General features: G+C 47.7%; 1 protein-coding gene across 1 annotated transcript in view; it reads right to left on the minus strand.

Moving 5' to 3' along the window:
* Tnfrsf8 (TNF receptor superfamily member 8) overlaps nucleotides 1–14140 on the minus strand; it is a 47908-nt gene that overhangs the window by 13706 nt on the left and 20062 nt on the right. Inside the window, exons 6-11 of the mRNA XM_051173548.1 lie at nucleotides 8489–8579; nucleotides 7973–8138; nucleotides 5719–5804; nucleotides 5281–5381; nucleotides 1651–1749; nucleotides 1467–1520 (exon numbers count right to left, since the gene is read on the minus strand). Of these exons, the coding sequence (XP_051029505.1) occupies nucleotides 1467–1520; nucleotides 1651–1749; nucleotides 5281–5381; nucleotides 5719–5804; nucleotides 7973–8138; nucleotides 8489–8579 (597 nt within the window). The remainder of the gene's footprint in view (nucleotides 1–1466; nucleotides 1521–1650; nucleotides 1750–5280; nucleotides 5382–5718; nucleotides 5805–7972; nucleotides 8139–8488; nucleotides 8580–14140) is intronic.

Raw genomic sequence — 14140 nt, forward strand, 5'->3', positions numbered from 1 at the left:
CCGCCCAGCCCAAGCTCTCTACAGCAAACAACTATCCGTCCACTGGCAAATGTCAACGGAGCCAAGAATGAGACACCCTGTCCATGGAAACTCCAGTGACAACAGCAAATGTCTGTCCTGTCAGCTCTCAGGTGGCCTTGCCCAATGACCTCATCTTCCTGTGCCCCATGCAGTTCCCCTGGGCAATGAGGACAGTGGCGGCAGGTGCTGAAAAGGCCACCCCAGGAGTAAAATGTGACGGTCTGTCCTCTGCGAAGGCAATGAGGACATATGCTGCGATGTGGAGGCGGTGGGCGACAGGCACCTGGTTGCACCTTTTCAGACCATAGGTGTCTGCTCTTATTCCTCCACTAGGGGAAATGACAGTCCCCCTGCGGAGGAGGAGTGACTGGGCCGGAACACCAATGCCTGCCCCACTGGCTGTTTGCTCTTAGCAGCTATCACACTTGTCTGCAAGGTTGGAAGATCTAGGACAGCCTGTCCCCAGACAAAGCCTGTACTGAAGACATGCTCATGGCAATAGCAATGAAATGAATTAATGCTCCTTTACAACCCACTGCTCCAGGCCCTGACCATGCCCACCCTACCCAGGGCATGCCCACCCTGCCCTGACCATGCCCACCCTACCCAGGCCATGCACACCCTACCCAGGCCATGCACACCCTGCCCAGGCCATGCACACCCTGCCCTGACCATGCCCACCCTATCCAGGCCATGCACACCCTGCCCTGACCAGGCCCACCCTACCCAGTCCATGCCCACCCTGCCCAGGCCATGCCCACCCTGCCCAGGCCATACACACCCTGCCCTGACCATGCCCACCCTACCCAGGCCATGACCACCCTACCCAGGCCATGCACACCCTGCCCAGGCCATGCACACCCTTGTCTAGGATACAGTCACCCAGTTCCTGTATGCTCACCATGATTTAAACCTTCTGTCATTTCAGCCCTTGAAACCCAGACACCAAGGGACTCACTGGAAGCCAGAGGTCCAGAACCAGGCTCAGACACAACCATTGGCCCAAGATTCACTCAGTTCCCTGTAAGCTTAGCGCTTCTTTTGGTATATTTTTTCTTAATCTTTTTTTTTTTTTTCTTCTTTTTCTGTCTTTCTTGTTATAACAAAACTGTTCTCACAAATGTTTGGAGAGAAAAAAAATTAACTGACGGCAATGGAAACTCTAATACTAGAAAAATGTCAAGAAAGCAAACACTGGTTTCAAAAAGCCCTGGCTGGCAGCTCATGGAAACAAGCTTGAAACCATCAAAATACAAAAACCCCCTCGACTGGGGAGTGCTTTGGAGGCTTCGGAGGCTTCGGAGATATGAGCATGTACTCATGAAACTTCTCCAACTCAAAACCCCCTTGGTGGACAGTGTTTTGGTGTGAGTCGGCCCAGCCTACGATGGTCACGCAGCTGTCCGTCCTGGCCCAGACTGCCCTCTGCACTACCGGATACTCACCCACCTGCTCCGTCTTCGGCTGGAAGGTCTGGGCTAGGGAGTCCAGGTGGAACTCTGCAAAGATACCAGGAGTTGGGCTTTGGGGGTGGGGCAGCAGGGTAGGGACAGGCAGGGCAGGCACCCAGGCCAGGCCCACATAAAGCAGCCACCCTCCCCTGGACCCCCAAGACACATGCTCACTTACTCTGATGGATCCGCCTCCTGCAGGTCTTCCAGTAACACAGGAAGAAGGAACTGGAGCCAAGCAGCAGCATCACCATGGCTACCCAGAAGAGCAGAGGCCCTGAAACACAGTGCTGCCCTATGCTCTGTGGACAGCCAGGAGCCAGGGCCCTTCCCTGCATCCATTCAGGGCGGCCCCAGGCACAGCCCACTTCCTCCTTCTCCAGGGACATGGGTCCCACCTTGCCCAGGCTGGACCATCTGACTGAGTCCCCACCCCCGCCCCCCTCACCTGGCTCCAGGAAGCTAGTCAGCTAACTCAGAAAGTGAGAAAAACAAGCCATTTCGAGGGTGAGACATTAAGGTATCAAAGAATCAGATCGAGCCAGGCAAGGTGGTGCTCGCCTGTAATCCCAGCAGTAGGGAGGCAGAGGTATGTGGAAGTCTGAGGTTAGCCTGGTCTACAGAGCTAGTCCCAGGCCAGCCAAGGCTATATAGTGAGACCCCATATGAAAATAAAATAATAAAATAAAGCTGGGGTGGTGGTGCATGCCTTTAATCCCAACACTTGGGAGGCAGAGGCTAGGGAGGATCTCAGTGAGTTCAAGGCCAGCCTGGTCTACAGAACAAGTTCTAGGACAGCCAGCACTGTTACACAGAGAACACCCCCTCCAAAATAGAGAAAGAGAGAGAGAGAGAGAAGTAAACAAACAAACAAAAGAGCCAGAATAAAGGAGTTGAACTCCAGAACTCCAGAAGGCTGAGAGCCGTGGCTAGTTGGGATAGGGAGGGCGAAGGCTGGTTAGGAAAACTGAGACATCAGCTCCTGAGGGCAGGCTCAGGGTCAGCTCTGCACAGAGCATGCTCAGCACGTGTCCTCTCCGTTAAAACAAAGGAGAGGGCTGGTGGGATGGCTCAGAGGGTAGAGCACTCCTGCAAGCCTGATGACCTGAGTTCAGGACCCAGAACCCACAGAAAGGAGGAAGGAGGGAACCCCGCAAACGTTGCCCTGTAACTTCCACACTCGCCATGGCATGGACATGCATACTCAGACATCACACACAGGAACGATTTCTCTTTTCAAAGCTTGTCTAAAGTCACCTTGAGAGTCACCACCCACCACCCAGGCCAGGTGGCTTCAGTATCCCATGTCCCATGTCCTTTTACACACACACACACACACACACACACACACAGACTCGCGTGCGCACGCACGCGCGCGCACACACACTCACCCCTCATACATACAGAGACTCACACCACATACACACACTCTCTCTCTTACACACACACACACACACACACACACACACACGGATAAAACACAGGACTTAATGCATACAAGGCAAGACCTACTCTACCACTGAACCTAGCCCCCACCTGTGCCCTTACACAGCCTAGTCTGGTGATCTTAATTATTTAATTGCTAGTTAGATACAGGTCTCAGGTGTTAGTGTTCAAGTATCCTTTGATATGAGTCAACATCCAGGGTAACCTCAAACTTGCTGTGTATGTAGCCAAGGTTGGTCAAGATCTGAGGATTTCCTACCCCCACCTCCTCAGAGTTGGGTTATAGGATCTTATGTGGCTCTGGGAATGGAGCCCAGACCCTCTGGCATGTTAGGCAAGCATCTGCTAACTGAGCCTCAACCCCAACCCTCAAAAGACTTTTCTATGGCACGCTGAGAACTGGTCAACTTGAGAACTAGTGTTAACTTGAGAACTATTGTCACCTTGTGTCCATAACTAGTACTGCTAGTCCTAAAACCAATTGCCTGTGTTAACCTCATTACCATGAACAGAAACTGCCTCTATCCAGCTCCAGTAATACACAGACCATACATGTGCTATATGCTGATAACCCTGGGTGCCTACCCGATTTTCATTTTACATCTGAGGAAACTGAGGAAGAAAGGAATTAAGCTCCTAGTTATTCAGTAACTCATTCTTTTTTAAAAAGGGTATCATGTGGTCCATGTTGGCTTGCTACATACCACAAGGTGACCTTTAATTATTTTTTTTCTTGAGACTGGGTCACATTAGGTAACCCTGACTGACCTGGAACTGAACAGGTAGACCAGGCTGGCTCTGAACTTACAGAGATCGGCCTGCCTCTGCCACCTGAGTGCTGGGATTAAAAGTATGTGCCACCATACCTAGAGTTTTTTGTTTTGTTTTAAAGAATTTTCCTTATTTGTGTGTGTGGGGGTGAGTTGTGTGTGTGTGTGGTGTGAGTGTGTGTGTGGTGTGAGTGTGTGGTGTGAGTGTGTGTGTGTGTGAGTGTGTGTGTGTGGTGTGTGTGTGTGTGTGGTGTGTGTGTGGTGTGTGTGTGGTGTGTGTGTGTGTGTGGTGTATGTGTGTGTGGTGTGTGTGTGGTGTGTGTGTGTGTGTGTGTGTGTGTGTGGTGTGTGTGGTGTGGTGTGTGTGTGTGTGTGTGTGGTGTGTGTGTGTGTGTGTGTGGTGTGTGTGTGTGGTGTGTGTGTGTGGTGTGGTGTGTGTGTGGTGTGGTGTGTGTGTGTGTGTGTGTGTGTGTGGTGTGTGTGGTGTGTGTGTGGTGTGTGTGTGGTGTGTGTGTGTGTGTGTGTGTGTGGTGTGTGTGTGTGTGTGGTGTGTGGTGTGTGTGTGTGGTGTGTGTGTGAGTGTGTGGTGTGTGTGTGTGTGGTGTGAGTGTGTGTGTGTGTGAGTGTGGTGTGTGTGGTGTGTGTGTGTGGTGTGTGTGTGTGTGGTGTGTGTGTGTGTGTGTGGTGTGTGTGTGTGTGTGTGGTGTATGTGTGTGTGAGTGTGTGGTGTGTGTGTGTGGTGTGTGTGTGGTGTGTGGTGTGTGTGTGTGGTGTGTGTGTGAGTGTGTGGTGTGTGTGTGTGGTGTGTGTGTGTGGTGTGTGTGTGTGGTGTGTGTGTGTGTGGTGTGTGTGTGTGTGTGTGTGTGTGTGTGTGGTGTGTGTGTGTGTGTGGTGTGTGTGGTGTGTGTGTGTGTGGTGTGTGTGTGTTAGGAGTGTGGAATTAGTTCTCTTCTCCCCCTCTATATAATTGCTGGGGATCAAACTCAGGTCTTTGAGCTTGTATCCTTGGGCAGGGCAGATGGCAAGTGAGTCATCTCACTGGCCAACCTTCGACTTCTCCTACCTCCACCTCCCAGCACTGGGATTACAGACTCACACTGCCATACTCAGTCAGCACTGGGATTACAGATTCACACTGCCATACTCAGTCAGCACTGGGATTACAGACTCACACTGCCATACTCAGTCAGCACTGGGATTACAGACTCACACTGCCATACTCAGTCAGCACTGGGATTACAGACTCACACTGCCATACTCAGTCAGTACTGGGATTACAGACACACAGTACTAAACCTCATGTATACCCAGGTAGGGGTCAAACCCAGGGTCTTGTGATTTGAGATAAACATTCAGCAACTGAGCCACACCCCCAGCCTAACGACTATATTTTGGGTAGTAATGACAGGTCATCAGGATGCAGTCATGAAAAAAGTCCTGTCCCAAGAATGAAATAGCATTAGGAAGGGACAAGCCCCAGCCTCAATTCTAGAAGCCAAAACTGGGATTAATCTCTTTCCACATCGCACCTGAGGCCACAGCCCTGGGAAGAAAGCCTCCATCCCTTGCTTTGGACAATGAGCAGTCCATACCTGGATCCAGAAATGGTGTTCCTGTGGACAAGGGAGAGCTGGGCTGCAGCACCCTGCTGCTGGTCTGGGCATCCACCAGGAGGCTCAGGGTGGAGGCAGTACTGTTCCAAAGGAAACCCAGGACAGGAGTGAGGATCACAATTACCATGCAAGGGGGGAGGGGGTCTAATGGAGGATGACTCTTTCTCTAGAGATAAAGAAAGCCCAGGAGCCCAGAACATCTACAGTCTTGTTAGGCATTGTGGGTGCAGGGATTAAGTTTCTGGACCTCCCAGCTTTACAATCCTGTCATCATAGAGACAGACACAGTCATGTCCCACCCCACCCCCAACCCCACCAAAGACCTACGGGCCTGATGCCCCTGCACCTCCAGCCCAGACTACCCCAGGCATCACAAGGGGCCATTCCATCCTGCCTACAAGAGGGGTTAGGAGTCACCTGGCAGGCTCCTCCATGTTTTCTGAGGTGCTGAAGTCAGGGAGGGTCTCTGGAGACGGCAGCTTCAAGGTCATATTCATCTCTGCCTTATCTATAGGGAGGATGACATATTAGAATCAGTGCAGAGACTTTGAATCCCCAGGAAAGACTTGATCAGCATGCAGTGGGAGGTAGTAGGAAGCCGTGGGGGGCAGTGGGGGGGTAGTGAGGGCAGTGGGGGGTAGTGGGGGGTAGTGAGGGCGGTGGGGGGTAGTGGGGGGCAGTGGGGGGTAGTGGGGGGCAGTGGGGGGTAGTCCTCCATAACACAACATTCTTGGCTATAGATGGCAAAGACCATCTAAAAGATCTAATTAGAGAGGCTGTGGTTGCATGGGAACGGTACTCAGCAGCTTCCCAAGGGCCAGCAAGATGATGCTTCCTGGCAAGCATGAGGATGTAAACTGGATCCCCAGGCCCCACATGGTGGAAGGAGGGAACCAACTCCCCTAAGTCATCCTGACCCCTTCAGATGCACACCATTGTGCGCGCACGCACACGCACACACACACACACACACACACACACAAACACACAAACACGGGAAGGGAAGAAACTCTGATGAATATTGCAGTTACCCACTCTGCCACTGGGAGGCAGTGGAGGTTCAGAGTCCACTGGAAGGGAGAAAGGTCCTTAGGGGCACTCCTGTGAAAGAGACTCTGCCTCTCTCTCTCCCCTCTCTGTGCTTCCTGACTGCCATGAAGTGAGCAGATGCCTCAGGCCTCTAGCTGTAGACAAAAATCTCCCCAACTGGGAGCTAAAAAGAACCCCTTTCCCTCAGAAAGCTGGTCAGATATGCTGGTCACAGGGATGGAGAGCCCACTACGAGTCACTACCTAGACAAGTCAACTGACTTTGCATTGACCACATGAAATTACAGGTTGTTGTTTTGTTTGCGTGCGTTTGGTTGGCTGGTGGGTGAGTGGGTGGGTGAAATAGGGTCTCACTATGTAGCCCTGGCTGGTCTCGAACTCACTTAGATCCACCTGCCTCTGCTTCCCGAGTGCTGGGAATAAAGGCGTGCACCATCACACATGGTAAAGTTACAAGTTTGGTTTGGTTTTTAAAGATGTTAACCTTAAAAAAATTCAGCCAGGCATGGTGGGCAGGGTGCACCTTCAGTCAAGAAGATGGCCAACAGGCTCACTTGCCCACAATGCTAATTGGATGGGGGCATCTCCTCAGTTGAGGGGCCCTCTTTTCAAGGGCCTCTACCTTGTATCAATGTGACAAAACAAAACAAAAACAAAAACAAAAAAACTAACCAGGACACCTAGGCTACATAATGAATTCTGAGCCAGCTAGCGATATACAGCAAGACCCTCTCTCAAAACAAAACAAAACAACAACAAAAAACGAAGACAAAACAAGAATAAAACCAATGGCAACAAAGGCACCGTGCCTAAGAAATAACAATCCCCTCAGAGGCCAAGAGGGCACTGTGAGCACAGCTTGGAGCCTGAGTCATGAGGCAGGCAGCCTACACTTAAACAACAAAAACAAGGCAAGGGGTATACCAGGGTTACATTCACATGAAGTTCACGCTCACACTGGGGACATGGTTCCCTCCGGACAGTGCTCACCGCACTAGTCTGGGGACCCACGTTCAATGCCAGCAGCCAAACACAGTGGCGGAGCACACTGTGGCCTCAGTGCTGGGGAGGAGAAGGCAGGTGGGTTCTGGGGACTCACTGGCCAGTCAGCCTAGCTCATTTGCTGAGTCCCAGGCCAAGGAGAGGCCCTGACTCAAAAAAAAAAAAAAAGGTGGATGGGGGTGGATGACTCCCAAGGTTGACCTCTGACCTCCATGTGGGCAGGCATGAGCACCTGTACACACACACAAAGATTTATTCCTCACCCCGAGTCCCAAGGTGGAAACATCCCCACCCTCTAGAGGCCGCTTGAATGAACCAAGCATGGTGTAGAACAGGCTGTTCATTTTCACAGAGGGATGAAACAGCAACAGGGAACTCTACCGAAACCACCTGTTCCGTCACAAGCACCCTGAGTACAGGCACACCCGGCACCTGTCCCAGACCCGGGCATGCAGGACGCTCAGACCTTTTGGGAAGGAAGTAGGCCTCGCCCAACCTCTGGCCCTTACGCCTCAGCCTCAGGAGCTGTGCCCTAGAGATGTTCCTCTGTCCCCACTGGGCATCTAGGTCCCCTCGTCAGACAGCAGCACCCTGGGAGACTGCCACAGCTTCAAGTGAACAGTACCTGGGTCTGGATCCGGCTCCGCTGCATGGAAAGAGGGAGCCTCTGGAACCTTCGACAGCCCAGCAGCATCTTCCTGGACAAGGTCGGTGCCCCCTCTTGTCATCAAGCTCCGCTTACTTTCAGTGGCTGAGAACTTTAGAGTAGGTGTGGCTTGAGCATAGCTGGGGATGAAGCCAAACAGAGGTCTGGTGACTCCACAAGCCACTCCCACAAGGTCTGGGCTTGGGAGTTAATGTCTACAGAGAAAGGCTCCTGCCTCAGCACCCACGGGCCCTGCTATGAGCTCCTGAGGGCAAAAACTGTGTTACCTAGGCCTTCTGGGTCTCTTGTGTACACCAGGCAGGGCTGGACACACACAGCAGTCTCTCCAATGACCGGAGAGCTTGGCAGTGGACCACCCTCAGGGTCCTGCCAGCAGGGGTTGACCTCACCCATGAACCATGTGTCCCTGAGGCAGAGGAACCTATCCAAAGGTGACCTGGAAGGGGAGAGAAAGGAGGCCAGGAGTCACCTAGTAAGTGTCTTGCAGTCATCTGGATTGGAGCAATCAGGGCCAGATCCCGGGGAAGGCAGTTCACAGACGGTGTCCTTCTCTGCTGTGCCTGCAATGGGGACAGCAATGGCTTCAGAGCAGACACGGAGGGACATTTACATAAACAACAACATGCAAATGAGTCTGTCCAAATGAGTCCATCACACTATGTAATAAACAGCAAGCACTGCACCACAACTCTAATCTCATCACCCAGAAAGGGGCCCACACGGGTTAGAAGATGCCCCAACCGCTACATGGAGGTGACCACAGCAAGGTCAGCAGTGCGATGAAGTTGACAAAGCTCGGTGGAGTGCCCAGTCATGGCTGGAAGGGGATGCTCTCTGTCTTGGGTTGTTACTCAACCGCCATCTCTGGGGGTCAGCTCCCCAGTTCCAGAATACGGCTGGTGGAGTCTGCCTTGCAAACACTGATACTTGTGGAGAATAGCCGTGAAGAGATGGTTAGCTCTGCACTTCACTGCAACAGAAGTCACTTTCTCCTTTTACAACTGGAAAGCCCCCATCCATCACAACTGCCTTCCGGGAAAGTTCACGGGGCCTCCAGAACTGAAGAGGGTCAGGCGGCCATGGCAGAGCCCCTGACAGAATGTGCTGTGGGTCACTACGTCAGCCTTCGTCTTCTAGAGACATCATTTAAAACGGTGAAAAGGAGAGCCGAGGCTGGTGGCGCATGCCTTTAATCCCAGCACTTGAGAGGCAGAGGCAGGCGATTCTGTGAGTTCCAGGCCAGCCTGGTCTACAGAGCAGTTTCAAGCCAGCCAAGAGCTACATAGTGAAACTCTGTGTCAATAAAAGGAGGAGGATGGGTCTTGAGAGACGTCTTAGTAGTTAGGAGCACTGGCTGCTCTTCCAGGGGATGGGGTTCAATCTGCAGCTCCCATATGGTGGCTCACAACCTCCTACAACTCCAGTTCCAAGGAATTCAACACTCTCTTCTTGCCTCTCTAGGCAAGACATGCATTGTGGTACACAGACATACATGCAGGCAAAATAGATACATACATACATACATACATACATCTAAAAACAAAATAAATCTGGTTGTGGTGGCACATTCTGTAATCCCAGCAGACAGGAATGTGAGGAAACAAGATCACAAGTTCAGATCCAACCTGGGCAACAGAGTGACTCAACAGAGTGACTCTATCTCAAAAGATAAACAAAGACATGAGAAATTAATTTTAATAATGTATTAATTTGGGCTAGGAGTATTGCTTAGAGGTATAACACTTGCCTGACCTGTCCCCAGTAACACACACAAACTGGGCACAGTGGCTCATGGAATGCCTGCACTTGGGAGGATGAGGCAGGGGGATTGCTGTGGTTTTGAAGCCAGCCTCAATACATAGTGACGTACAAGACATCCTGGGATACAGAATAAGATCTGATCTCAAAAAACCCTCATAACCTAACAACATAATGATCTATGTTAGTCAATATAAATATAACGAGATACATTACATCCTTGTTTATATATTAGGTCTTTGAAACTCACTGAAACATACCTAACATCTCAACCTAAACCAGGCACCTTTTTTTTTTTTTTTAAGACATGGTTTCTTTGAATAGCCTTGGCTGTAGCTCTGTACACCAGACTGGCCTCCAACTCACAGAGATCCCTACCTGCCTCTGCCTCCAGAATACTGGAACTATAGGAGTTCCACTAGGCTCCACCAGCTACATTTAAGTGTTCATTGGCTACTTGTGAGCAATGGCAGAGCTTCAGAGACCGGCCTCTGTCGCCCCCATGTGGCAGTCTCGGGGACATCACTCAAACAGCCTGACCCTACTTGCTGGAAAAAAGAATCTGACTTAGCCTGACCTGCTAAGCAGAACCTATTTTTCAAACAGAGTTTTTGAGCGTTCAGGGAGGGGGGAGGGGACTCCACCCATCTCCTCATCATATGGGTGGGGGGGGACAGGCCCCACCCACAGGTGCCAAATGTTGGTAAAGCCAGGCTTGAGCACCATCATCCTGCAGCCTCACCTGCACCCACAGAAATGTGGTGTTTCCCTTTTGGCTGACCCCCACCCACTATGTAGAAGAAATAGAGTAATAAAAAAGCCATGTAAAAATGGAAAACACACAGAGAGTCTGGCTACTGTATGCTATTGTGTTGTCTTTAAATTGCTCAATTGCTAAGGAAGGAGCAACTGCTAAAACACACTTGATTATCAATGCTGAGGAATTAATCCAATTTATATATTTTAAAAATGCTTTGACTTCAAATTTAAGTCTAAGGATAGGTTATTGGGGGAAAGAATTTCTATTTTTATTTCCACAAAAAATGAAAAACTGTGGATTTCTTCCAAACTAACATGGTTTAATCAAGCCAGACCCCCTGAAACAGCGTCCCAGGTGATCCAACATTCAAAACAGCTGGGACAAGGCAGCCTTGCAGACCACTACATCCAGGATTTCTGCGTCTTAGGATCCCCATGACAGTGCTTCCTACCAGCAGGAAGTAGTTTGAAAAGAACAACACCCAAATTCCCAAATATTGTCTATAAATGTTTGTTTTCATTTAAATGGGCTTGGTTATAAATAGTTAATAATCACAACCAATCTCTTTTTAAGGTAAAAAGGGGATTATGATATAGAAATAAATGCTTTGTTTTGAAATGAATTTTCATTTATTGATACAAATTTAGGGTCAATTTTATGATATAAGATGGGAGATGTCATTCTGTAAATATGTTTCTCATATTGGTTAATGAATAATGCACTGTTGGCCAATAGGAAAGGAAGATAGGCGGGACTAGGAGACAAGGAGGAGAGAGGAAGTAGTAGGGGGAAGATCCAAGATGGCAGACGTGGGAAAGAACACCAGCCCCCCTCTCTGGTAAGATATGACCACGTGGAAGCACTTAGATTAATAGAAATGGGTTAATATTTAAGACAGCTAGCAGATAAGAAATTAGTACCAGCAGTATATAAAATACAGAGACTGTGTTATTTGGGGCTGGTGTGGCAGTGGGTCCAGGCCTGCAGGGAAAAACCTTACTCATAACTTAATGGCGTCCAACGCAGACCAAAGAACTTCCACTTAAAACTTAAGAAAAGCGTAAGAAAGGGTTTTAGAAACAAAACAAAACAAAAAAAAGAGACAAGCAAAGTTTCTTGGTAACATCATTTTTTCTCGGTTGTACTCTGCTTTGCTAGAGACGAGCAGAGACTTGTGTGGCTCCTTTAAGGGAGGTTTCCTGACTCAGCATAAGTGGCAAAAAAAAAAAAAAAAAAAAAAAAAAAAACCCAAAAGGCTTTTAAAGAGATCTGCTAACAATGTAATGGTGTGTATGAGAGCTGGCAATGGCAGTGACCACATCTCCAAGCCGGCACCTGCTGCTGGATGGCAGCATAGACCAAAGCAGTGAGCACAGCTCTCAGTTCTGGCGGTAAAAGTACCTGCTGCATCTTTGATAGACTGTGGCTGAAACAACTGTGGATTTCATCTTAGCAGTGTTGTTGTTTACCAGAGAGAGACTCATGGCCAGAAAAAGAAAGATTTACAGTAAAAACAGATTCAGATTAAGAAAAACCTCTAAAGGTTTACAGTGTGTTTTAAAATATACATATATGTAGGCTTGGGAGAGAAAAAGAATAAAATGGTTTTAAAAAGACAGAGAGTAGTGGTGGCACACGCCTTTAATTCCAGCACTCGGGAGATATAGGCAAGCAGATCTCTGTGATTTCAAAGAAACCTGGTATACAGAGTTAATCCCAGGACAGATAAATGTTATCCAGAGAAACCCTGTCTCAAAAAAAAAAGTAAAAAAAAAGTAATAAAAAGGCCATATAAGATGGGAAGCACAAAAAGAGTGTGGATACTATATGCTGTTCTGTTATCTTTAAATTATTTGACTGCTGAGTAAATAACAACTGTTAAAAGAAATGCTGCTGTATTAATTAAATTTATATATTTTTAAAATGCTTTGACTCCAAAATTTAAGTCTAAGGACAGGTTACTGTGGAAAAGGATTTCTATTTTTGTTTCCACAGAAAATGAAAAGCTGTGGATTCCTTCCAGACTAACATGATTTAATCAAGCAAGACCCCCTGAAACAGCGTCCCAGGTAATCCAACATTTGAAACAGTTGGAACAAAGCCAGCCTTGCAGACTACAGCCAGAATTTCTGCATCTTCTTAGGATCCCCATGACAGCACCCCCTACCAGCAGGGAGCAGTTTGGAAAGAACGACGCCCAAATTCCCAAATATTGTCTATAAATGTTTGTTTTCATTTAAATGGGCTTGGTTATAAATGGCTAATGATCACAAGCAATTCTTTAAAGGTAAAAAAGGAGATTATGATATAGATATAAATACTTGATTTTGGAATGGATTTTCATTTATTGATACAAATTTAAGGTCAATTTTGTGATATGTATATTTTTCCTCTTGTTTAGGTATTATGTTTATATAGCTCATTTAGAAATGTAATGTATAAATTAATACAGATTATAGATAGTTACCTATGATAGTCAAAACTTAGACTTAGGTTTTCAAGATATATATGAGATGGATAGGCATTCTTCAAACCCTTCAAAGACCTACAGAATATGACATCTAAAATGGTTTAGGGTTTTCTTGACAGGGAGACATAACTGCTCCTGGCAACACCACCTGCATCAAAAAGGAAGATGGACATCGAAGAGACATGTTATGGAGTTTACTTCCAATATGGCAAGACTAGCCATTTGGGCAAGATACTGCTCTTGTCTGGACTGTTTGACTTTATACTGTATAAAATGGACATGCAGGACCCACAAGAAAGTGACTGCCAAAACAAGATGGACATTGCTACAGGGTTCCTGCTTCATGGAAGAGTCTGCCAGACAGTCTGCAGGACACAGAGAAAAGTGACTGACAAGCTGCCAATACAGGTGGACAGTTTAAAGTTTCCTGCTTTGCTGAGGAGTCTGCCAGATACACTATGGCCTATAGGCTAAAGATGGAAGATTACAGAAGAACTTCAGGTGACTGACCAGGTAGTGAGATGTCTCTGTCATTTCTAGAGTTTATATACTATACTTCTGTGGTCTTTGATAGAGTTGAAAACAGATAGTTATAGTTATAGTTCTCATTAGTTAAGATTAAAGATAAGTTACATATAAGACTTTAGACTCACAAAGATAGGATAGATGATAGAATATTTTCTTTAAATCTTGCTAAATGTTAATGGACTAAATATTGTTAACTATAGTTCTTATCTGAAAACTGTTTTGTTATATATTTTACTATGTTAAAGTTAAAACCCTTCTTTTTATTTTAGACAGGAAAGAGGAGATAATGGGAGATATCATTCTGTAAATATGTTTCTTTTATTGGTTAATGAATAAAGCACTGTTGCACTGTTGGCAAATAGGAAGGCAAGATAGGCAGGGATAGGAAACAAGGAGGATTCTGAGAGATGAAGTAGGAGAGTCAAAATGTAGAGACTTGAGAGAGGAAGAGGTCCAGACCCTCTCTCTGGTAAGATAAGACCATGTAGATATACTTAGATTGGTAGAAATGGGTTAATATTTAAGACAGCCAATAAGAAATGCTAGTAACTGGCCAACAGCTTTGTATCTAACACAGTGTGCCTGTGTGTTGATTTGGGGCTGAT

The sequence above is a fragment of the Phodopus roborovskii genome, unplaced genomic scaffold (assembly GCF_943737965.1).
Source record: "Phodopus roborovskii unplaced genomic scaffold, PHOROB, whole genome shotgun sequence".
NCBI lineage: Eukaryota > Metazoa > Chordata > Mammalia > Rodentia > Cricetidae > Phodopus > Phodopus roborovskii.